The sequence below is a fragment of the Talpa europaea genome (assembly GCF_964194135.1).
Source record: "Talpa europaea genome assembly, chromosome: 8".
NCBI classification, from domain to species: domain Eukaryota; kingdom Metazoa; phylum Chordata; class Mammalia; order Eulipotyphla; family Talpidae; genus Talpa; species Talpa europaea.
This window is the reverse complement of record NC_140075.1, coordinates 45,788,162-45,813,368: the sequence shown is the minus strand read 5'-3', so window position 1 is coordinate 45,813,368 and position 25,207 is coordinate 45,788,162. Positions and strand designations below refer to the sequence as shown.

The window sequence follows — 25,207 nt, the reverse complement described above, 5'->3', positions numbered from 1 at the left end:
TTTTGCAATATGAAATTATTTTTTTGGTGATTTTAGTAGGGCTTATTGAAAAACAACGGGAAAATTTTATTTGAAAACAATATGTAAGTTTATTTATTTTTTAATTTTTTAAAGATTTATTTATTTATATATATGAACCCAGGGTACAGGCCAGCTGCACGGGAGGGTGAGAGTAAGTTTATTTTAAATGTGCCTTATAACTTATAACTTGTTGTTCATGGTTAATTTGCAGTATTAAATGCCCTTTTCTCCCAGTTCTCCCTGTTCTCCCAGTTCTCTGGGTTCCAACCCTAACTAGGGGAGTTGTAGTAAGCACTCTTCCAAATACTCTTTCTTTATTCTGGGGCCTCTCAAATTTTAATGTACAGACAAATCACAGAGAATGTGAAGATACAGATTCTGTTTCAATGCACCTTTGGTGGGGCTTGAGTTTCTACCGTTGTAAGACATTCCGAGGTGATGCTACTGCTGGTAATTTCTGGACCACACTTGGAGTAGGGAAGCTTATCTATTCTCTTCATTTTCTGTTTAATGGTCCCTACTCAGCTGCCAGAGATGTGTTTTCAGTACATCAATGCTATATTATTACTTAATGGATTAATTAGTTCAGTCTTTACCTACTTGCTATCTTTTCCTATTATAGCAGACTACTTTTAATGACAGCCATGCTCACTCTCACCCATTCCTTTGTGCATGTGGTGTACTGTACTGTACATATGCTTAGAAATAGTTGCTTAGTAATTTAATAGTAGGATCGTTCAGAGCCATACATTCCTGAGCTTGTATCCCTTGATATCTTTATTTGACATCTGTCTTTCTTCTTTTATATATTTGTACTGTGTCAATATTACTTTCTCCCTGAGTGGTTCATACTATCCCTTGTGTTTGTTTATCCTACTTCAAATATTTATATTGTACACCTAATGTTCACTACTTTATAAGTTTTCTTGTGGAAAGTTGTAATCATGAATGAGAAAAGTTCCCTGTCTCGATGTAAAAATTCTAATATAGTTCCATTTTTGCAACATTGATTTATTCTTTGTCCAGGTGTAGTTCTGATCATGTCACTTCTATTTTTGACTTTACTTCCAGTGCCTGCTAGTAAAAATTCCTTATCTTAGCATTTAGCGGTTTTCATAATTTGGATCCAAATATATTTTCAAGTGTTATCTCCCACTCTAGTCAAATAGATATGTATAGTCCATTAAAACTTTCCTTCTGCTAGAAGTCATTCTTTCCCATTTCTCCTTATTGAAATATCTTGATCCATGTTGTTATATAATGTAAATTAATATGGTCCCTTTGTCAGGTAGTTTGACAGTATGTATCAAGACACTTAAAATGTTCAACATTTAACTTGGTAACACTATCTCTGGAAATCCTCCTAAAGGAAATAAATGGAGAATCTGTCAAACATTATGTATGTTTTGAAAATAAAAATAAGTGTATTGCAATTTCATTTATAATAGTAAAAAATTTTAAATAGCCAAATTGGAATATTGGATAGGAAGTGGAATAGCTTATAGTTATTTTAAAATCAAGTTTTTCTGTGCTTACCCTACACTATTAAGCTACACATGGTATAGTTCAAATATTATATGAAAAAATATATGTGATTAAATACAAATCAGATAGAAAATAGACCAAATAGTTGTAAAAATTTTCTGTTTTTCTGTCAAATCAAGATTATAGTTTTATTGTGAAGCCATTCTCTTTATTTGAACTCTCACAACACTTTTTTGGAGTACAAATCAAGATGACCTTTATTTTACTATTTCATGGTTTGCTTATTGTGTGCTTATTAATTCCATTTTCTGAGGATGACAAATAGCTGGCATGCTTGTTTACAACCTGTTCCTCCTTCCCTGGCCGTTGATGATTACCAGTTACAATATCCTCTGGACCAGTAAAGTGATAACTGTTAGCAATCTGTAATGGATTTATGAGACAGATTATTTATGAGTCAGATTAGGCAGGCACATCACAATTTGCTACCCATTTAAAATAGAATATAAGTCTTTTGAGGGCTAGGGACAGTGCTTAACTCATTTTTTTTTAATGTTATAATTTAATTCCTTCTTGTATAATATTGAACAACTCTAATATTTACTGAAGGGTGATAAGATATTTTGTAATGACATTAAGAGACTCTTTTGGGGACTTCTTTTTCTAAAAGAGTAATGTTGAGAATAGTTCTAGTTCTAAACATTATTATAAGAAATCAAACTGAATTCTATAACTGAAAACAAAAGGCAAGATTATATATATTGGCGAATGAAGAGTTGTTAAATTCGAAATTATTTCTGGGGGAAAGGCAAAAGGTATCAGAAAGAATAAAGGTGAAACTAAAGGCCATACTTTAAATAACTGCTTCAGATTCTGAAGTAGAAAATCAAAGTGACACAGATTACTCTCTGGGAAGAAACTGAATACCCCTGGGCATTCCTTTTCTTTCTGGATAGGGTTATTAGGCATTCAAAATGATAATTTAACTGAATTACTCTAGGACCCAATGTTTGCCACCATTTCTTTCTTTCTTTTTTTTTTTTTTTAAAGATTTACTTTATTTATTTATGTATACAAGAGCTGGTGTAGGCCAGAGGTGTGGGGTAGGGGAGGAGGGGTAAGAGGATTCACCAGAGACAGAGTGGGGACCAGAAAGGGCAGATTGACTGAAGTACACTGCTGAGGGGAGCAGCGGGTGAGACAGGAGAGGTCTGCTGTGCCATGTGGGTAGCTCCTGGCCGGAAATCGAACTCATGCTGCAGTGGCTGTGGATAGTTTGATAGTGCTGAGACTTAACCTCTTGTGCCACCAGGGAGGCCCACCACCATTTCTGATGTGTTCTGAATTGTTGTTTGAGGAGATTTGTGAGGCATATTTTTTAAATGCATATTCTGGGACGGGTGTTGGGAGATGGTGAAATGGCACTGCTGTCATCAGTTAGTGCTCTGTTTCTTGGTCCCAGTTCTAGTCACATAAGTGTATTTACTTTGAGGAAATTCATAGAGCTGTGGCTTGGTACTTTTCTGTTAAAAAATCTGATACTTCATTAATGTTTATTAGCAAGCAAAGCTACTTCTGCACACATTACCACATACATTTTATTCTGCGAAATGGTGTTTTGGTTTTACCTCCTGATTTCTCAAAATTTTCTTTAAAAAATAGATTATTGTGTTTCATTCATATCTGTTTCTATTTATCATTAACTCTCTTACATGCCTATTTTGTATGTACTTCCCTTTATGCCATTCTCTCTTGTTTCCATACTCCTGTTTTTCTACACCTGTGTCTTCTCTGAACTGACCATAGCAAGTCTTTTAGCATGTATTTAAAGGACTTCTTAGTTTTTAAAAGTAGTTTATATACCTATTACTTGTTTTTAAAGTAGGTGAACTTATTTTTTAATAGACTTTTTTTAACGGTTTGTCCTCCATTTTACTCTTTATTTGCAAAGCTATCAAGTGTTGTAGCTGGACCTCCACTGATTTTTCCATTCGTAAGAACAAACTGTTTTCCTACTCACGGTATAAAACAATTGTAAGATCTTTTCTACAAGCGCATCCACAAACTTGCTCTTTTGATGAGAAAATTATATTTAATCAGATGACCTGAAAACCTTATTTTATTTTCTGTTTATGTAATTCTGTATTCTGTTTGACAGCATGATTCTGGAACAGAGTGCACTCCAGGAGAATCTAAGAATTTAGGACAGAAAGAAAATGGCAATTACATCATGTATGCAAGAGCAACATCTGGGGACAAACTTAACAACAATAAATTCTCACTCTGTAGTATTAGAAATATAAGCCAAGTTCTTGAGAAGAAGAGAAACAACTGTTTTGTTGGTATGTATGTATATTTTTCCAACATTTCATTATGAATATTTTGTAATTATTAACTTTGTAATTATTAACTGCCCATTTTGTAATTACTAACTTTTTACCACATGTCTAGGTTTCAGTATTCACTACCACAGTCAAGATACAAAACAGTTCCATCACCACAAGGAACTCTCATTGCTGCCCTTTTATAACCATTCCCAGCTCCCTCCTGCTGTCCATTTATCTGCCCTACTAGACAGTTCTCCATTTCTAAAATTTTGTCACTTTAAAATGTTAAATTAATGGAGTCATACAGTATGTGGCCTTTGGAGTAGGCCTTATTTGCTGAACATAATTTCCTGGAGATCATCCAGTTCGTTGTGTATATCAGTGGTTTTTTTTCTTTCCATTGCTGAGTAGCATTCCATGATATGGGTAGACTACAGTTGTTTAAGCATTATCCTGTTGAAAGACATCTGGGCTATTTCCATCCAGTTTTTGGCATTTATAAATGCAGGTGCCGTAACCTGTACATTTTTTTTTCTGTGAGTGTAAGTTTGTATTTCTATGGGACAAATGCCCCATATCTGATGCACGGATCATACAGTAAATTTTTTTTTTTTAAATTTAAAAAAAACTGCCAAAATATTTTTGGGACTGAATGTATATTTCGTATTTCCACCAGCAATGTATGAGCAATCAAATTTCTTTATATACTTGCTGGGTTTTGGTATTTTCATTATTTGTGTTCATTCTGATAGGTGTATGGTGATATCTCATTGTGCTTTTAATTTGTATTTCTGTGATGACTATTGATATTGAACATCAACATTTGCCATCCCTGTATCTTCCTTGGTGAATTGTCCATGTTTCCTGGACATTTCTAATTAGATGTTTTTCTGTTTTGAAATTCTTTGTATAATATAGATACTAGTCATTTGTCAGATACTGGTTTGCAAAGTTTCTCTGCAGGTCTGTAGCTTGTCTTGTCTTCCTTTTCGTAGAATGTTCCCTAGAACAAAAGTTACATTCTGATGAAGTCCAAATTACCATTTTTAAAATTATATTGATTTGTTAACTGTATTTTCACAGTAAGCTTTCTAATAGAAGTTGGCTTTTAAAAATGAGCATACTGCTTTGTAGGTTTTATGGGAAGAAAATTTGTTTCTTAAATTATGGCAAAGATACATTCTTACTGTAACTTGCATTTAAATAGACCTTTGTAGTTAAGCTCTTACTAAATAACTGGCTTGAAGTAATATTTCTATAGGAGATGAAAAATGCGTAGGAAATAGTGCTTCAAAGGTTTTCCAACTTTACATTTTCCCTTTTCTCCTATAAAAATGATTTTCACTAGACTTTAGAAAAATCATTATAATTTACTTAGGATATATGTACATGCTCCTAGTTTTGGAGAACAAAAGAGATGGTATAATATGAAAGATAGGACTGGAACTTTAGTTACCTCTAAGATTTCCTTTAATAATTGATATGGCTAGGGATAAGAAGGAACTTTCTGACTATAAGGCTAGAATGTATTTGATGCAGATCTGCCTCTTTTTGGTTCCCTGTGCTTGAGATGTATTTCCTTGTACTTAGTTCTCAATTTAAGGTCTGTACTATGACTATATTCTACATAATTTGCTGTAATAGAAAAGAGCACTGGATTTTAGGTTTAGATTTAGGAAACCTGAGTTTAGTCTATGTTTTGCCTGTACTATAGCATATGATTTCTAGCAAGTAACAAACTCTGTGACAGCATTTTATTCTTATTTGCTACACTTAAAGTTCAGTGATTTTTATGATTTACAAATTGTAGCATTCCTCTTCTAGTTTTATTTTATGATTTTTATTTTTATTATTTTATTTTATTTTTAAAGATTTATTTATTTATGCATACAAGAACTGGGTTATGGGCCAGAGGTGCCGAAAGGGGTGAGAGGATTCACCAGCGACAGAGTGGGGAACAGAACAGGCGGATTGGTTGAAATACACTGCTGAGGGGAGCAGCGGGCACAACAGGAGAGGTCTGCTATGCCACGTTGGTAACTCCCTGGCTGTATTGAACTTGTGCTGCTGAGGCTGCAGATAGCTTCACAGTGCTGTGCTTAACCCCTTGTGCCAGCAGGGAGGCCCTCCTCTTCTAATTTTAAAGTTCATTGACAAAAATCACAGAACTTGAAAGCCTAAAAACTTTTGTGAAATTATTTGCTGTCTTTAGATCATAGTCAAAACTTAATGAACCAAGATTTGGCCTAATACTGCTAGGTTCTGTGGGACTACAAGTGATATAAATAATACATGGTTCTTCCTGAAGGAGTTTGGTCTAACGGAGGAGCAAAACTAATTTACATTTGTAAAAAATTGCTTATTGACTTTGTTATAGTCAATTCTACAGAAAAAATGACCCAATTTCTTTAACAAATAAATAATGTAAAAATAAAAAAGAAAGGAATAAAATCTGTTGCATATTAAAAGAACATGAAGACACAAGTCAGTTGAAAGCAACCACTTGGGAAGGGATTGGGGTAACTTTGTTTGGAACTTGGCTCAAATAAACCAATTGTAAAGAGATAATTGAAGAAAATTAAACATGGATTCACTGATGTTGTTAAGCATATTGTTCATTTTGTTAGATGTGACAATGGTATTGTGGTTAGACTTTAAGAAGAAAAATCACCTTATCTCTGATTTGTCCTGGAGTATTTGTAAGAACAAATTAACATATAAGGTGTAGTTGTTTACAACATATTGCTGATAGTTATTAAAGCTAAGTGATTGGTTTATGACATCATTGTAATTATTCTTTTACTTCTATGTATGTTTGAAATTTTCTATTATAGAAAGGTTTATTTTTGGCTAATAAGGCACTGATCTTTATATACTATAAATAGTGCAGTCATTGTACACTAAAGTTCAGTATGGGATAGCCTAAATACAATGTTAATACTTATAGAAGGAACCATCAGATCAAATCCTCTCACTTACAGATTAAGAAACTGGGACCCCCAAATGATTTCCAGATTTCTAGTTTGTTTTATTTTTCTTACTCATTAAAGTTTTCCTTTCTCCTTTTGTGATGAAACTCTAAAAAGAGTTTTTTTGTTGTTAATGTTATTGTTTAGGTGACATTGGTTTATAACATTGATAGGATTTAGAAGCATAGGATATCCACTTTCAAGTGTTGTTAACCACACTATACCTACCAAGATAGCCTAGCCCTCCACACACCACTCTGAATGTGCCCATCTCATCTAAAAGTGTTTATAAATTTTAAATAAAATTAATGTGTGCATACATGTTTATCATATGTTATTTATTTTCCTCAGAATCTGGCCAACCTATTTGTGGAAATGGGATGGTAGAACAAGGTGAAGAATGTGATTGTGGCTATAGTGACCAGTGTAAAGATGAGTGTTGCTATGATGCAAACCAACCAGAGGGGAAAAAATGCAAGCTGAAACCTGGAAAACAGTGCAGGTACCTTGCTAATTCCAGTAATGTTAATGTTCCTATAAAGTTAGGTGAAGGCAGGTATGACAAACCTAAAACTTAGATAAAGAGATGCATTTGGTTTTGAAACTTTGCCTTTGTTTTATTTATTATTTTTGTGTGTGTATAGCATTGTTTAGTGCTCTGTTCTTGGCAGATTGAACAACTTCTAACTTGAGCAGTAGGTGTTAAAAAAGTACATGCAAAGGATACTCAATAAAATTTAAATATTGAGGTATTGTATATGTGCTGCCGAAGCGAGCACTAAATATTGAGGTATTGTAAAATCCATACACTCTTGGAACTTAGATATATAATTATTTCCCTTTTCATATTACTTTGGTGGAAATAGATATAACACACTAGAATGTTGTTTAGGTAATATTTTTAAATGATTGGTCTGTGTATCTTAGTTTGATTTTAGCATATGAATACATTTGATAAATTAACTAGTTATGTAATACAACTATGAAAAACAGAGATAACTTACTAAATTAAATGCATTTCCATTGCCTTTCTCTAAAGACAAATAGACTGAGAATGCTGAATATAGTGTGCCTTGATTATAAGAATGAGATACTTAATCACTTTTCTGTACTTATTAAATGTTGAAATTAAATAGCCTCTTATTCCCATATTGAAAGTGTATACCAGTAACATACTTACCATTTAAAAGATCATGTAAAAATTAGGACCATATCTAAGTTAAGTAGAAAATATCTTGCTGTTTTACTTTAATCACTTAATTTTTCTTCTAGTCCAAGTCAAGGTCCTTGCTGTACAGCAGGCTGTGCATTCAAGTCAAAAACTGAGAAGTGTCGGGATGATTCAGATTGTGCAAAAGAAGGAATATGTAATGGTGTCACAGCTCTCTGTCCTGCATCTGACCCTAAGCCAAACTTTACAGACTGTAATAGGCATACACAAGTGTGCATTAATGGGGTAAGTATTTTATTTATATTTCTTATTTTATTTTATTAAACCGTATAAAACTACTTTTCAGAGTAATGTTGACACTTATAGCTACAGAGTGAAAGTAATTAATCTTGGTCCCTATTTTAATAATATCCCTTTCTATTACCCACAAAGCTTTGAATGTAGTATAAGTGCCTGGAGGCATTATTTCATACTTTTCTTTCATCTGTCCGGCTACCATGTGTTTGATATTCTCTAGAGAAAAAACAGTTATACAAAGAGGCATGTGACTTTGTATTGATTTTAAGTCTTACAAGTTAATATTTTAATAACTTAAAGAGGTCTTTTGGTTATTTTCTCGGAATGCTGAGCCTTAAAACTTTCTTGGCTAAATATTACTTTCCTCTACCTGAGGGGTAGATGCTCAATCTACTCTTTCTTTCTGTTTATGTTTTGTTTAGATATTTTTTTAAGTTGCCATTTCTTTAAAAGATTTACTATCTTATTTGCACACACTCTTTCTCAAATGTAATTATATGGCCCATTTCTGATACTTATCTATGCCTTTTCTCCCCCTCTTAGATTTCTTCTTAACTATTTTGGCATTGGAAGCTCATACCTGCCTTTCTATTACTATGAGTAATAGATTTGACTGCATAGGGATTAAATAATTGCTCTTGGATTTTTTTCCTTCAGCAATGTGCAGGCTCTATCTGTGAGAAATACGGCTTGGAGGAGTGTACCTGTGCAAGTTCTGATGGCAAAGATGATAAAGAATTATGCCATGTCTGCTGTATGAAGAAGAGTAAGGCTTTTAAAATGCAAGACTGTAAAGTCTGTTTCAAAAACCATTATTTTTCTCCTAAATTTTAAGTGTAAACTTTGACATGTAGTTTGGATAGATAGTTCCCAATTAGACTAATTCTCTTGAGAACTCTTTAAAAAGTGGCAAAGCATTATACTTCTGTTATGGTTCTAACAGTGTTTTTCAAAATGATAAACTAGACTGAAATCTGTCATCTTTATGGCAATAATTAATATAAACAGTGTTAGGGGGATTTAAACAATTGTAGGCACTCAGTCTAGGGTTACTGGTTGTCTGTTTATATTGTATTTATGGTGTCATCTAGCCTAACTAATGAAAGTTTATAGGAAGTATCATCCCCTCCCTCTTTCCCCAACTGGTCTGTTAGAGAACTTGATTTTCAACTTCTTTTGCCACTTCTTTTCCAGTGGATCCATCAACTTGTGCCAGTACAGGGTCTGCGCAGTGGAAGATGTTCTTTGTTGGTCGCACCATCACTCTCCAACCTGGATCCCCTTGCAATGATTTTAGAGGCTACTGTGATGTTTTCATGCGGTGCAGATTAGTAGATGCTGATGGCCCTTTAGCAAGACTGAAAAAAGCAATTTTTAGTCCAGAGCTCTATGAAAACATTGCTGAATGGATTGTGGTAAGTATAGATTCATTTACAAAGAAAACTTATCTTTATAAATACCTATTTCTGATCATAATTTTACCTGCTAAAGGTCACCAGTATTATGAGAAAATCACCCATTTCTTGTTTATACTGGAATTGCTTTATTTGAAAACTGATTTTTAAAGTTCAGATAGCCCTGGGTATTTTTTTTCTTCTGAAGTGATCAGAGTCTCTTCATGTGTATCATTCATGGGTTGGTTAGTAGATGATGGGAGTCATTCTGTTTCACTCTGCTCCCTGGTTTATGTCCTGAGTGGGTTGCTTCCTCCCTTGATCCGTATGATTAGGGCATTTTCTTTTTCTTTCTTTTTTTTTAAAGATTTATTTATTTACACAAGAACCAGGGTACAGGCCAGGTGTGCGGGAGGGTGAGAGGATTCACCAGAGACAGAGCGGGGAACAGAACAGGCAGACTGATGAAATACACTGTTGAGGGGCGCAGCAGGCGTGACAGGAGAGGTCTTCCGCGCCATGTGGGACCCTCGCCGGCCGGGATTGAACTGGTGCTGCAGAGGCTGTGGACAGCCTCACAGTGCTGCGCTCAACGGCCTGCGCCACCAAGGGAGGCCCATGATTAGGGCATTTTCATGGGACTCTTTTTTTCAAGTTGTTCGAAAAGCCCTGCCTGCCTTTTTTTTTTTTTTTTTTTTGGTGGTACTTATCCCTCATCTCAGTATTACATAGTCACCTGTGGGTTCAACTTTGCTCAGCAGGAGAGATGAAAGAGAAATTGGTGATTTTCTGAAGGTTTTTTTCTGATGTTTCAATATAATTTCTGAGTCTTCATCTTAACCAGTGATAGGAAATGCTGACCAGAGTAAGATTGGAGACAGAGCATTTTGCAAACTTGTTAATGATTTTGTTCATCCAACAAAAATCCACTGAACTGTATTTTTTTTAAGCCCACATTTCCCCAAGATGTACAGATATTGAATTACCCGAAAATTTCTTAAAAGGTTGTTAAGGATGACTATATCTCAGTCACTTAAATATTCCTGTCTCTAATGATTACATTAAAATAACAGCGGGAAACTTGCAGGTGAGCTATCTGAGACTGTGCTATATTGAACTAAATGAGTTTACCTTGGAAATTGACTTAGAATTCAGCTCCTCCCTCCTCCTCCCTCTCCACATTATTTCCTTACATTTTAATGTGTGCATTTAGAACTGGGGATTCCTTAAAAGCACAAATAAAATGTGGGTTTTCTGTGTGGGTTTAACATTTTCTAGGCAGTGTTTATCAACCTCTAATCCAGAGTAGTGGATTTCAAAGTGTAATCCCCTGAACCCGGAGTATCCGAATCACCTGGGAACCTTATGGAAATGCACATTATCAGGCCCAACCCTGGATGCACTGAGTTTGTAGTTGATAGTGTATGTGAAAGTTTGGGAGCATTTTTTTTTCAGTCTTTGCTATCTGATGATTCCTTTTTTTTTTTTTTTAATAAATTTTATTGTTATATTCCCCATACAATTGCAGACCCCCCATTCTGACCCCAATCCCTCCCCTCCCGCCCCCGCCCCCCTAAAAGTGTCTCTGGTTCATAGTTTTTTGTTGATTTTGATTTTCACTTTCTTATAGTTATTCATTTTCCTGGTCCCTTATTTAAGTTTTCTAGATTCCTGCTATGAGTGAGACCATCCGGTATTTTTCTTTTTCTTTCTGGCTTATTTCGCTGAGCATGATCCCTTCCAGCGCCATCCATGTTGCTGCAAATTGCATGTGTTTATCTTTTTTGAATGCTGAGTAATATTCCATGGTATATATGTACTACATCTTCTTGATCCAGTCATCTATTTTTGGGCATTTGGGTTGTTTCCAAAGCTTAGCTATTGTAAACAGTGCTGCTATAAACATAGGGGTGCAGGTGTTCTTTGGAATTGATGTTTCTGTGTCCTTTGGGTAAATACCTAGGAGTGGAATTGCTGGATCATATGGAAGCTCTATGTTTAGTAGGTCCAGAAATCTCCACACAGCTCTCCACAGTGGTTGGACCAGTTTGCACTCCCACCAACAGTGCAGAAGAGTTCCTTTTTCTCCACACCCTCGCCAACATTTGTTGTTGCTAGTTTTTTTAATATGTGCCATTCTCACTGGTGGGAGATGGTATCTCATGGTAGTTTTGATTTGCGTTTCCCTGATGACAAGTGATGTTGAACATTTTTTCATATGCCTGTTGGCCATTTGCATTTCCTCTTCAGAGAAGTTTCTTTTTAGCTCTTCTGCCCATTTTTTGACTGGATAATTTTCTTTGTTGTTGTTGAGTCTCATCAGCTCTTTGCAGATTTTTGTGATCAGTCCTTTATCATTAGTGTTGGGTGCAAAAATGTTCTCCCAGTTGGTGGGGTTTCTCTTTGTTTTTGTTATTGTCTCTTTTGCTGTGCAAAAGCTCTTTAATTTGATGTAGTCCCAGCTGTTTATCTTTTCCTTCACTATCACTGCTTTGGGTGATGTGTCTGTAAAGATGTCTTTGATGTGCAAATCACGTGGTGTTTCGCCTATATTTCCTTCTATATATTTTATGGTTTCAGGTCTTATGTCTAGTTCTTTAATCCATTTTGAGTTGATTTTTGTGTATGGTGTGAGGTGGTGGTCAAGCTTCATTCTTTTGCATGTAGCGACCCAGTTTTCCCAGCACCATTTATTGAACAAACTTTCTTTGCTCCAATGCATATTCTTTGCTCCTTTGTCAAAGATTAGTTGACCATAAATCTGTGGGTTTATTTCTGGATTTTCTATTCGATTCCATTGGTCTGTATGTCTGTTCTTGTTCCAATACCATGCAGTTTTGATGATTATGGCTTTGTAGTATAGTTTGAAGTCTGGGAGTGTGATGCCTCCATTCCCTTCTTTTTTTTTCAGGAGAGCTTTGGCTATTCGGGGTTTTTTGTGATTCCATATGAATTTCATCAATAATTGTTCTATTTCTTTGAAGAATGACATTGAAATTTTGATTGGAATAGCATTGAATCTGTATATTGCTTTTGGAAGGATGGCCATTTTAATAATGTTTATTCTTCCAATCCATGAGCAGGGGATGTCTCTCCATTTCTTTGTGTCTTCTTCTATTTCTTTTAACAGTGTTTTATAGTTTTCTTTGTATAGGTCCTTTACCTCTTTTGTTAGATTTATTCCCAAATATTTGATTTTTTTTGTTTCAATAACAAAAGGGGTGGTTTTTTTGATTTCTTCTTCTTCAGATTTATTGTTTGTGTATAGGAAGGCTACTGACTTTTGCGTGTTGATTTTGTATCCTGCCACTTTACTGAACTGATTGATGAGTTGAATTAGCTTTTCTGTGGAGTTTTTGGGGTTCTCTATGTATAATATCATATCGTCTGCAAATAGTGATAGTTTGACTTCTTCTTTTCCTATTTGGATTCCTTGGATGTCTTTCTCTTGTCTTATAGCCCAGAAACTTTCTATTTTATCATTCTGACAATGCCGAAAATGGAAGGTGGTCATGGACCTCTAGAGTTCTTCATTGCTTAAGCTATAACTTAAGAACTTTAATAACAAAGATGCAATTGTCATTATAGGACTTAGCTTACAGTCAGGATTTAGTATATATGCTAGATGAAGGAAGCAGATTTCTTAAATGTCATAACTTAAATGAAAAAAAGGTTGTGCATGGTATCTTAACGTTGAAGCTGTGATATTTTCAAGTTTCCTTTCATGGTGTTTTATCCTGAATGCTCAGGCTGACCTTAACTAAAAGACAATAGCCACTTGCTTTCTGCTTGACAGATTGGTGTGAAGGGTGGCACATGGGCTGGTGAAGGACAGAACAGTATTCAAAGTCTAGATTGTAGTGTCTTCTGAAAGATAAAAAGGAAGCCTTCTGTCCTGCGGGATGGCATAAGCAGTATCATGAGAAGAAAATGTGGGCCCCACGTGGTCTTGTGATCCACAGGAAATCTAGAGTGCATTTGCTGAGAGTAAGAATTGTTAAACCTTGGAACATCCACTGAAAAGATGATATGTGATTGACCTTTTCTGGAATTCTTCTTTAAAAAACAGTAAAGACTATTTTATGTCTGAAGAGACTTGAATGCTTGTCTTGCCCTTCATCTCTTATTGGGGGAATGGGGTTGGAATATTTGTTTTATCATTTTTTTAATCCTATAAGTCCTTTTTGTTTAAATTATTACAACTTATAATCAGTATATAATAAATTAGTAAATTTAGACATTTGGTCATTTTTGCCCCTATTTTCAACTTTGCTTACTTTTGGCCATTTAAATGACTGTATTTAACAACATCTCTCTGTTTCTAAATGTAAAATTATTTTATCGGACTTGATTTAATGATTGTTAACTTCTGGGCTTTAAAAAAATTTTTGAATGACTTCTTTTTGTCTCTTTAAGTTATACTTAACACCCTGTATCTATGAAAGATAATAAGCACTTGGTGTGTAATTTATACTCATTAAAGTTTGTTGAATGAATGATAGCTCTCCTTTCTTTCAGACTCTAACAAGTGGACAAATTGTGATGTTTTCTTTTGAGATGAAACACTTATTTTGCATTTATTAGCCTGGTTGGTATTCTTCTCCCTGATTTTACTATGTATTTGGGAAAACATGCAATTTAACTTTCAATCTACTCTCTGATAATTCTCTTTTAAAGAGAGCATTAAAAAAATACTCTCTACCAAAGATGGCCATATTAACTAACAGTATCCAACACACCATTATTTAGTTTTTCTCACTAGCTTCTTTACACTGTATTGTTCTATTTCCTTCGATACTAAACTCTGGGCAGGTACTATGATTGTCGCTAGATCATCTCAAGTTTTGGGTTTTTGAGCTATGTAGTTACCTAGAAAAATTTGGAGGAGAACCAGGAATACTGCTAGAAGGAACTAGAAGTTCTGAAGGACCTGTGTATCAGAACTGTGACTTAGTACTTTTAACCTTTGTTTTCTACTAAGTTATAGCCACTATGAAATATCCAGGTTTTCTCTTTCCAGTCTGCTTCTCTTGCTGTCATACTACTTGTATCTCTCCTTATTTAAAGACTGCATAGATCTGAAGAACTAGTATTAGAATTATCAAAACCACAGTATTTTTTTTTAATTGAGGTAGCTTTACAACACTGTATGTGATTCAAAGGCATAAGATCATACCTCTCAGGTGCATGTCACCACACCACACCCATCACCAGGGTGCCCACAGCCCATTGTGCCCCCTCCCTACTGTTTTTTCCCCTCTTCCTCTCTTGTAGCCTCAGTTCCACAGATTTCTAGGGTTACTGGTTTGGTTTTGTCTGACCTTTTGTTTTTTTGTTACATATTCCACTTATAAGTAAAGCTATCTGGTGTTTGTCTTTTTCCTTCTCACTTATTTAACATTATCCCCTCTGGTTCCATCCATGATGTTGCAAATGGCAAGATCTCATCTTTTTTTTTTAATAGTTGAGTAGTGTTCTGCTGTATAGACCACATTTCCCGACCTACTCATCTGTCTTTGGGCATTTGGGTTGTTTCTGTAATTTGGCTATTGTAAATAGTGCTGCATTAATATAGGAGTGCATATATCCTTTTGAATTAGTCTTTTTTGCATTCTTTGGGTAAATAATTAGCAATGAGAAGTATCTATACTGTTTCCTGTTGGGGCTGGACCAAAATCTATAGTCCCACCTACAGTGTACGAGGGTTCCTTTTTCTCTATATCCTTGCCTGCACTAGTTTCTGATCTTTTGGATATCAGCCATTCTTGCAGGTGTGAGATAGTATCTCATTGTGGCAGTACTGCAATTTTATGTCTCTGTTAGAAGAACCATGTCCCATTGTTTATTTGTGGGAGCAACCTAGAAATAATAAATGAACTGTTAGGAGTGTTTAAAAGTCAGCATTTAGGGCCTCCCCCGGTGGCACAGTGGTTGAGTGCTGGGCTGCGAAGCTGCCCGCAGCCTCTGCAGCGCCGGTTCGATCCCCGGCTGCCGGGCGATGGTCCCACATGGCGCGCAGACCTTTCCTGCTGCCCGCTGCTCCCCTCAGCAGTGTATTTCGTCACTCTGCCTTTTCTGCCCCCCCTCTGGCTCTGGTGAATTCTCTCACTCTCCTGCGCTTCTGTCTGTACCCAGTGCTTGTATGTATAACTAACTAACTAACTAACTAACTAACTAAATCTTTAAAAGAAAAAAAATAAAAGTCAGCATTTGGAATAATAGTACCCATAATAACTAGCCCAGCAGTGCATTTTGGGGGGGTAAATACTGAGTTTGAGAACATAAATTCAAAGAGTTTGTGGTCCATTTTGGGATAGAGAAGACAGGCATATAGAACTATATTTTTAGTTCTCTATGGTGTTTTCACTGAAAATTGAAGAACCTTCTTGGACAAGGCCTCTTTAAAGATATGATACCAGAGCAAAGTTCTTAAGGACTTAAATAGAAGTAGAGGGTATAGGTGGGTGTTCTATAAAGAGGGATTTCTTGAAAAAGTCACAGAATATGAATTAAAAAAAAAAAGCTTTCCTACTTTTTTCTTTTTGAAAGTTATGATTATTATTATTTTTTTAATTGTGAAAAGTAGAATGTTGAAAAGTAAGTTTTCTTTTTACCCGGGACTCCCAGTATTCCCAAGACGAGTTTCTTCTGTATTCTTCAGAAACTGTCTATACTATTACAAGAATATTTATTTTAAAAAGTGGAATCATACTTTACTTGCTGCATGTTATGTCCTTAACTTTGTTTTTTTTTTTCTTTTTTCCTCTCTCCCACTTAATGATAGAACTTTGAGATTTTTGTGGGGGAGAAGCTTTTGGAGAAGGGTTTTACATAGAGGAATGACATAGTTCTATATATTCGGTTGTCATACATTGATAGCCATATGGAAGATGGTTTTGAGCAGGGAAGATTTGAAGGAAAGAAATGTATCAGATAATGTAATGAACATTAGAACAGTCTTGTAACCAAACTAGCTTAGCCTGAAAGTAGTAGGAAGACCCTTGACCCTTTTTGCTGATGGATAGGATCACATTAGAAGTGATAATGCCTCCACAGGTATATTTGGAAATGTACAGTAGTCAGAGTAATTGAGGGTCCGTCTTGGCTTTTTGTGGGTGAGGGCCAGGGTTTACTAATTTTCTGCATGCTCAAAATGGTCCTGTACCACAAATTCCAACTTATCAACACTACATAAGATGCACTCACCTGCATTTTTGTCATCATTGTACTTACTTAAAATGTAATAATCTGTCACCCTCTCCCTCCCATACCCCAGCAGCTGAATTGGAATTTGTAGGGTTGTGGCCTAAGAATCTGCCTTCATACTCTTTCCAGAGGATTCTTAGATGTACTCAGGCATGGAAACCATTTCTTTAGCATGTGAATGCTGATTATTTGATTATTTGAGCAGCCTTTTCCAGTCTAAGATTCTACATCCGTTCACTTACCCCCAAAACTCTTACGCAGGATAGAGAAACAGCTAAAGAGTTTTAGTGTTAAGTGGTATGCATCTGGGTATAGCATCCCAAACTAATGGAATATATTTGGGTCAAATCTGTTCTGATCCCTGTTTTTGTAAATAGTGTTTTATTGGCATTATTATTAGGCTGCAAAGTCTAAAATATTATCTATTTTTAAATGAATCCGTTTATTGTCAACCCTTTAAAGAAAAGTTTGCTAACCCCTGGTAGAGACCTAGTACATAGTCCTCAGTCTTGGTGGATTAATGGAATCATCTGAGCAGCTTTAATAAAATCACTGATGTTAGGATCCCATCAACCCTCCTTTTAACTGGTCTGGATGTCAGTTCTAAAAAGTCTCCATGCAAGTGATTGTAATATGCAACCAAGGTTGAGAACCACTGGTGTGAAGCAGAAAGAGCACTTAAAGAAGTGCATACTGGTGATTTTGATTCTTTATATATTTTACTAGGTCAGCATGTCAAATATCCCCACTGTGGAGGTGGAAGAAGGTCCTATTTAATCATTATCATATTTAAAAGATTTCTGGCTGCTGGAAAGACAACAGAAGCTATGCCTACAGGTCTTTCGTCTGATAGTAGTCAGAAATGAAAAGAGAAGTCAACCAGCATTTGAGTTGGCAGATTGAAGGGCAGGCCTTAAAAATTTTCTTTTGATCTGTTATTTGAGAATAAATAAAATAAAAAAACAACTGGGGTCTGTGGAAAATTTATACAACAAGGGGAAGGGAAATCATCCTAAAGATTCATAGGAACAGCAGAGCTCCGAAAGTTATTTTCTCTAAAACCTAAAGACAATAAATTAAAAAAGTGACTTCTGAAAAGTAGATCATAAACATGTGGTTTCATAGTCAAATTCAACTTTATAAACATACTGTTTTTAGAAAGCATTGTTTTTAGAAAATCTGAATGAGTTGCAAGCATTTAAAAAATAGATTTCATGTAAAAGTTCAGATTTGTAGCTTCTCTTGAAAAACAGTCTTTCAGGAATGAAGCTAAAGTGCATTACATTACACTTTATCTGCCTTATAGACATTTGAAGCTGCAGTTCCTGCAGTAATGAGTGAGTGAGGTACAAACGTGAGAAACGTTCAAAGACTGAAGAATAAAATGAAAATGGAGAGAAAGATGACAATGGAGCTTTCTTACTCAGAGGTATAATCTGGGAAATGTATAGGAGTTTTGAGCAGTCATAGTTTGTGTAAATCATTCTAAGTTTGCTTTAAAGGTTGAATACATAATAAAATATATAGATTTTCCCTTTTCTGTTCCCTCCCCTTTCTTGAACAGTTCATTTCTTAAGCCACTAGGTGAGACCAAGCAAGTTAGGCATCATGCCAGGTGGGGATCTTTGTAGTGCAAGTGTAGGATGTTGGAGCCTGACCAGAGTGGGGAGCAGGAGGAATCTGGAAGAAAACTAATAGGTGGTATCACAGCTCCAGCAGGGTGAGAAGGGCGCCCCCAGAGGGATATCAGTACAGGTGTTATAAGGATTGTGTCTACATAGGAGTTCTAAAAGGAAGTAGCACTCTTTGGGGAAATGGCTGATTCCAGAGTTGAGGCAGGGAAGAAATACGATGAGCCTGGAACTTGTTGTCCGAAAAATAAATGCTCAGAGAATGATGTGAACATGTCCAAAAGACACAGTACTGATAGTAATGAATTAGAACCTGTTGTAACAAATAGGAAACTATGAGGTAATAAATAAATTGAAAATTTGATAAAGAATAGGATATTTACATAATTCCAAATTGTCCCTTTAAAATATTCACTGGCTTAAAAAGAAAAAAGGGTATCTTTATGGTAAACTTTGACAGATTGCATCTTAGTTTAGTGATCTAGTTACCATCATCTGCAATGAGATCAAAATCACGTGTGCCCTGACAGCCTGAACTGTGATATTCTTACCAAAGATATATGTTCTTTTTTAAAAAATATTTTATTTATATATTTTTTACATCATTGTTCATTTTTAAACAATGTTTGCTTCCCCCCATCCCCGCCCCGCCCAGGTGTAGTCCCCATAGAATTCCCCTCACCAATGTACCCGTGCACCATCACCTCAGTTCCCTGTGCTTCTCCCTCCCTCCCTCTGATCCTCTCCCTCCTCCTCCCCTGCAGAATGTCTCTGGTTTATGTCTGTCTGTTTTGTGCTGTTACTATGTTTTTCCCCTGATGTCTTATTTGGTTCTCCTATATTCCTGCTATAAGTGAAACCATCCAATATTTTTATTTTTCCTTCTGACTTATTTCACTGAGCATAATTCCTTCTAGCTCCATCTATATTGCTGCAAATGGCATGAGTTTATCTTTTTTGATTGCAGAATAGTATTCCATTGTGTATATATGCGATATCTTCTTGATCCAGTCATCTATTTTGGGGCATTTGGGTTGTTTCCAGGTTTTACCTATTGTAAATAGTGCTGCAGTAAACATAGGGGTACAGGTGTTCTTTTGAATCAATGTTTTTGTGTCCTTTGGGTAGATCCCTAGGAGTGGAATTGCCAGGTCGTATCCGGTAGCTCCATTTTTAGTAGACTGTGGAACCTCCTGACAGCTTTCCATAGTTGTTGGACCAGTTTGTACTCCCACCAGCAATGTAGGAGAGTTCCTTTTCATCATATCCTTGCCAACATTTTTGTTGCTTGTTTTTTTGATATGTGCCATTCTTACTGGTGTAAGTTGGTATCTCATTGTGGTTTCGATTTGCATTTCCCTGATGATAAGGGATGTTGAACATTTTTTCATATGCCTGTTGGCCATTTGCATTTCCTCAAAGATATATGTTCTGAACCTAATTATAAACCCAAATAGAGAGGCATTTATGTCAGGGTTATGAAAGTCAAGGAAAGACTGGAACTGGAATTGCAGGAGACTAAAGAAATACATTAGCTAAATGCAACAATATAATCTGAATTGGATCGTATTAGGAACAATGGAAAAACTTGGATGGGGCCTGAGGAGTAAACGGCAGTAATGTATCAGTGTTAATTTCCTGATTTTGATTATTGTGTTTTGGTTATCTATGTAAACACCCTTATGTTGTAGAAATCATATGCTAAAATGGTCAGGTACAGGACATCATGCTAGTTCCAGATTTTAAGAAGTTATTTGTACTGTACTATCAGTTTTTCTATAAGTTTGAGAGTTTTTCAAAATTAATCAGATCTTAAAAATATGTGACCAGCTTTATGTACACATGGGGAAAATGGCTTTGTTTTTATTTTAGTGTCTATTACTATAATTATGTTGTCACTGCTGAATAAGAAAACTGTATAGAAGTGGTAGACTATTATTAGACTTCCAGTTCATAAAACACCTTCCTGAATGGAAGTTTTATTATAATAAGCAATAACTGTGTACTATGCCAATATGAAGGTTCATAGTTTAAAGTTGTAACTGTTTTGCATAATTTTAAGTTGTAATTGTTTGAATATTTTGAATTGCAGAATAGATTTAGAATATATTAAGAATGGAAACATTTTTTCTATATATATTACTATATTAATCATTTTTTAAGGCCCTTTTGTTTGGCTAATTGATTTGCTTAATATGATTTAAGTTAGAAGTGAAATTTTTAGTTTCTTAGATTGAATAAACTTTGCCTGCTACCTAGAATGTATATATCCTTCCACTTTTCATATTAAAAAAGACATTTAACTTTGAAATTTATTTATGTATCCATGTATCTTTCTACCTGTTACCATATGTCATATAAAAATAATTTCATAACAGTATTGTCTCAAATTCCAGATGAAATATAGGAGTAGGAAAAAGGAAGCCATGAGGAAGACAGGTTTTCAGTCTTAACTTTAATAATTAGGAAAGAAAATAGGTCAAAGAGTATTTGATAAAGTCTATCCAGTTCTAAGTTGTCATGTTATAAGCCATTGGAGACTATAAAAGCAAACAAAACATAGTTTAAGAATAACAGGCAAAAAAGGGCAGGGAAGAATACTCAAATCAGAAAATATTCAATCACATGAGAAAATACAATGTAAACTACATGCAGGGTGACCTTGGTGTGCATGTGCATTTCTCGTTGTTTATGATGTACAATTACATATATCGAAAAGAGACTAACAGAAAAATAAGAGTATTTTTTACTAGGAAGTGATATTGTGAGTGATTTTTTGTTTTCTTTATGTTTTTCTTCTATTTAAGGAAATTATTATCTATGTAGTCATATATGACTAATATAATTCCTAACCTTGTTCTTTAAAAATAAAAATTTTATTATATATTTTATACAACATAAAATATTCGAAGATATCTTATGATTTTTTTCAGTGGAGACATCTGTTTCTTTCTAGGCTCATTGGTGGGCCGTGTTACTCATGGGAATTGCCCTCATCATGTTAATGGCTGGATTTATTAAGATATGCAGTGTTCATACTCCAAGTAGTAATCCAAAGTTGCCTCCTCCTAAACCTCTTCCAGGTAAGACCATTTAAACAAGGCATAGGTTTTTATAACTCAGAACCATTCAGCAGATAGGATTGAATTATAAATGAGGTTTTAGTAACTAACTTTATAGTACTTTGTCTTTGAGGATAAGATTACTAGCTGAATTATTTAGTTGATTTTTAAGTGTATGTCTTATCAACCCAATCTAGCTAATGGCTGCCAATATGATGCTAATCTATCCAGAATGTCTAAAACTAATTAGACCTAGACATTTTATATTTGCTTGGTACTTGCTTTCTCATTTTTGTTTCATGTTCCATAGGTCCCCTTTTTTGCTTTTATCATGAGAGGATTCTTTTAAATGATTGGTCTTTCTAGCTAGTAGCTGTGTTCTGTAATTTATAATCTTGATATACTTTCTGGCACATACAATCACTTTTCCTAGGGGTGATGATGGGGAAATGCAAATTCCAGTCTGTGAGAGAGTCTTCAGGTAGAGGCTTCAAGTGCCAAATAATTAGCTTTTCTTCATTTCTGTAAACAACTCCAGGTTTGTTCTCCATCCATCACCTCTCAGGGAGACACAGGGCATTGGGAAGAGGACCCTTTTTAGATTAGCTCCAGAGATTTAGACAAGAAAAGAGTTAGAAGCAATTGCTCTAGATTATTTAGACCCCATTTTTCCCCATCCCTCTTCCTCCCCAAGGTATTTGTGGTTTCTCTGCTGCCCTCAGGATTCCTGGACCAGAACTGTTTTCATTCCCATTGTGGGCTAGACATTATTCCAAGGTGATGCGGAGGAGATCTGAGCTAAAAGACAGCACTTCCTCTGCCTCCCATGGTCTTCTAGAGAAGCCTCTTGTCTCAGGCAAAATCCACTACTCTACACAAAGTAGTTTAGAACTAGGGTTGTTGTTTTTATTTTTAATAAATTTTCTCTGTTTTCCTTTGGCTGTTCCCCTGCATTTACCTATTGGGACAAGAGAGCCCGATAATCATGCTGGTAGAGTATATTGGTGTGAATCAGAAGAATTTGATTTTGACATGATTGCTTTTCATAAATTCATGATGTTAGAACTCTGGGATTTATACCAAATTTTTTTTTTTTGGCATTTCAAGCCCACATAACTTTATAGACATGTTTTTTTGTCAATTATGGCCTCATTCACCGCAAGAATTCTTTTACTTGATTTCACTTTAAGCAAATTCCACATTTAAAAAATTTAGCTGTCATTTATTGAACCCTCGCAAGGAAGTGTTAACCACCTTTACATAAATGATCATATACACCTCACCAGAGTGTATGAATGAGTTATCGTTCCTGTTTTACGGATTAGACATCGAGATTCAGAGAGGTTAAGTCATTTGCTAAAAGATACTCAGTAAATGCTTCATCATGAATTCTGTCCCCAGAGTCCATATTAATCTAATAGTTGTGACTGTTGAACACTTGAGATGTGACTAGTTTTTATTAAGATGTTTGGTAAATACAAAATTATACCAGAATTTGAAGACTTAGTATTTAAAAAAAGGATGAAATGTTTCACTAATAATTTTTATGTTAATTACATCTTAAGATAATATTTTGGCTATATTGGATTAGGTGAAATAAAAAATACTTTAAAATTATTTTCCCTGTTTCTTTTTCACTTTTTTTCATTATAGCTACCAGAAAATTTAAAGTTATAGGTGTTGCTCATGTTATATTTCTGTTGGACAGCACCAGTATCTTAGAGCCTTTCTTACTGAAATGACATCCTTGTTTTTTAAGGCTAAAAAGGTCATGTTAAATCTCTGTTGCTTTCGTCTGTGACTCATAGGCACTTTAAAGAGGAGGAGACCGCCACAGCCCATTCATCAGCCACCCCAGCGTCAGAGGCCCCGGGAGAGTTATCAGATGGGACACATGAGACGTTAACTGCAGCTTTTGCCTTGGTTCTTCCTAGTGCCTACAATGGGAAAACTTCACTCCAAAGAGAAAACTATTAAATCATCATCCCCAAACTAAACCCTCAAGTACAAGAAACAAGTTGAAGGAAAAATATGGCAAGAAATCATGTCCTCAGACCAGGTGGAATTACTTAAATTTTAAAGCCTGAAAATTCCGATTTGGGGGTGGGAGGTGGAAAAGGAACCCAATTTTCTTATGGACAGATATTTTTAACCTAATGGCACAAAGTCTTAGAATATTATTATGTGCCCCATGTTCCCTGTTCTTCGTTGCTGCATTTTCTTCACTTGCAGGCAAACTTGGCTCTCGATAAACTTTTATCACAAATTGAAATATATATATTTTTTTCAACTGCCAATCAAGGCTAGGAGGCTTGACCACCTCAACATTGGAGACATCACTTGCCAATGTACATACCTTGTTATATGCAGACATGTATTTCTTACGTACACTGTACTTCTGTGTGCAATTGTAAACAGAAATTGCAATATGGATGGTTCTTTGTATTATAAAAATTTTCCGCTCTTAATGAAAAATTACTGTTTAATTGACATACTCAGGATAACAGAGAATGGGGGGAGTCAGTGGTCCAGGATTCTGTAATGCTTTACACAGGCAGTTTTGAACCGAGAATCAATTTACCTTTTTCCTGTGATGGAGTTGGTTCTGATATTCATTTTGTCTTTATCCAATGGCTGCTAAGAGCGCAGGAATGGACTGCGCCGAACAACACAGCTAAGTGTTGTGCAGACTGGACACATGCAGCATACTACTTCACTTGGTTCTTTATGTAAATGTCTGATTTCTGCTTCAACTTTCTAATTCAATTTCATTTTGAATTGATAGGTGAAATTTTATTCATGCTTTGGTAGAAATTAATGTCCTTTAAGTGATTCTTTTTTATTTGTAGTTTCTTCTTTGTTTTTCCATTTATCTAAAGTATGCTAATTATGTTTTGTTTTTGTCTAATAGAGAAGTGAAAGGATGTGTCTTTATTTTATGGAAATCTTTGAATACTTTTTTTAATAGCATATCATCACTGATTATTAGTAACCACTAAAGAAGAGTAATTTGTTCAACTAGTAGTTAAAATTATAGATAGGCCTTCTGACATTTTTTCCCTAAAATATTTTAACAACAATGAAGGTGAAACAGCACAATGTCCCATTCCAAATTTATTTTTTAAACAGATGTAAATAATTGGCATTTTAAAGAAAGCAAAAGCACTTACTGTATTAATGGCTTATTGCTATGCAGGAATGGAAGGGGGCATTACAAAAACATTTTTAAGCTTGTGACGTATTTATTGCTTCTGTTTTCCAGCTACATCACTTAAATTAGAAATAAACAGCTATGATTTTCCTGGCTTCACATAGGAAGCAATTTAGGGAAAGTTGAAAAAGATTTGTGTTTTGACTTTTTTTCTTTTCTTTTTTTTTTTTTCTTTAAGAGTATAAGGTTTACACAATCATTCTCATAATGTGACGCAAGCCAGCAAGGCCAAAAATGCTAGAGAAAATAATGGGATCTCTTCCTTGTAAACTTGTACAGTATGTTGTGACTTTTTTCAAAATACAGCTTTTTGTACATGATTTAGAGACAAATTTTGTACATGAAACTCCAGATAGACTATAAATAATTCTAAACAAACAAGTAGGTAGATAATGTATGTAATTGCTTTTAAATCATTTAAATGCCTTTGTTT

General features: G+C 35.1%; 1 protein-coding gene across 2 annotated transcripts in view; it reads left to right on the top strand.

The window, feature by feature from the left end:
- Window positions 1–23,469, top strand: part of ADAM10 (ADAM metallopeptidase domain 10) — a gene marked incomplete at both ends in the record, with an annotated part of 90,210 nt that extends 66,741 nt beyond the window's left edge. For both annotated transcript variants that reach the window (XM_084240835.1, XM_084240834.1), the window contains 7 exons: window positions 3,665–3,848; window positions 7,154–7,304; window positions 8,075–8,258; window positions 8,928–9,036; window positions 9,465–9,685; window positions 21,458–21,584; window positions 23,372–23,469. In XM_084240835.1, coding sequence (XP_084096961.1) covers window positions 3,665–3,848; window positions 7,154–7,304; window positions 8,075–8,258; window positions 8,928–9,036; window positions 9,465–9,685; window positions 21,458–21,584; window positions 23,372–23,469 — 1,074 coding nt within the window. The remainder of the gene's footprint in view (window positions 1–3,664; window positions 3,849–7,153; window positions 7,305–8,074; window positions 8,259–8,927; window positions 9,037–9,464; window positions 9,686–21,457; window positions 21,585–23,371) is intronic.
- Window positions 23,470–25,207: the final 1,738 nt, after the last annotated feature.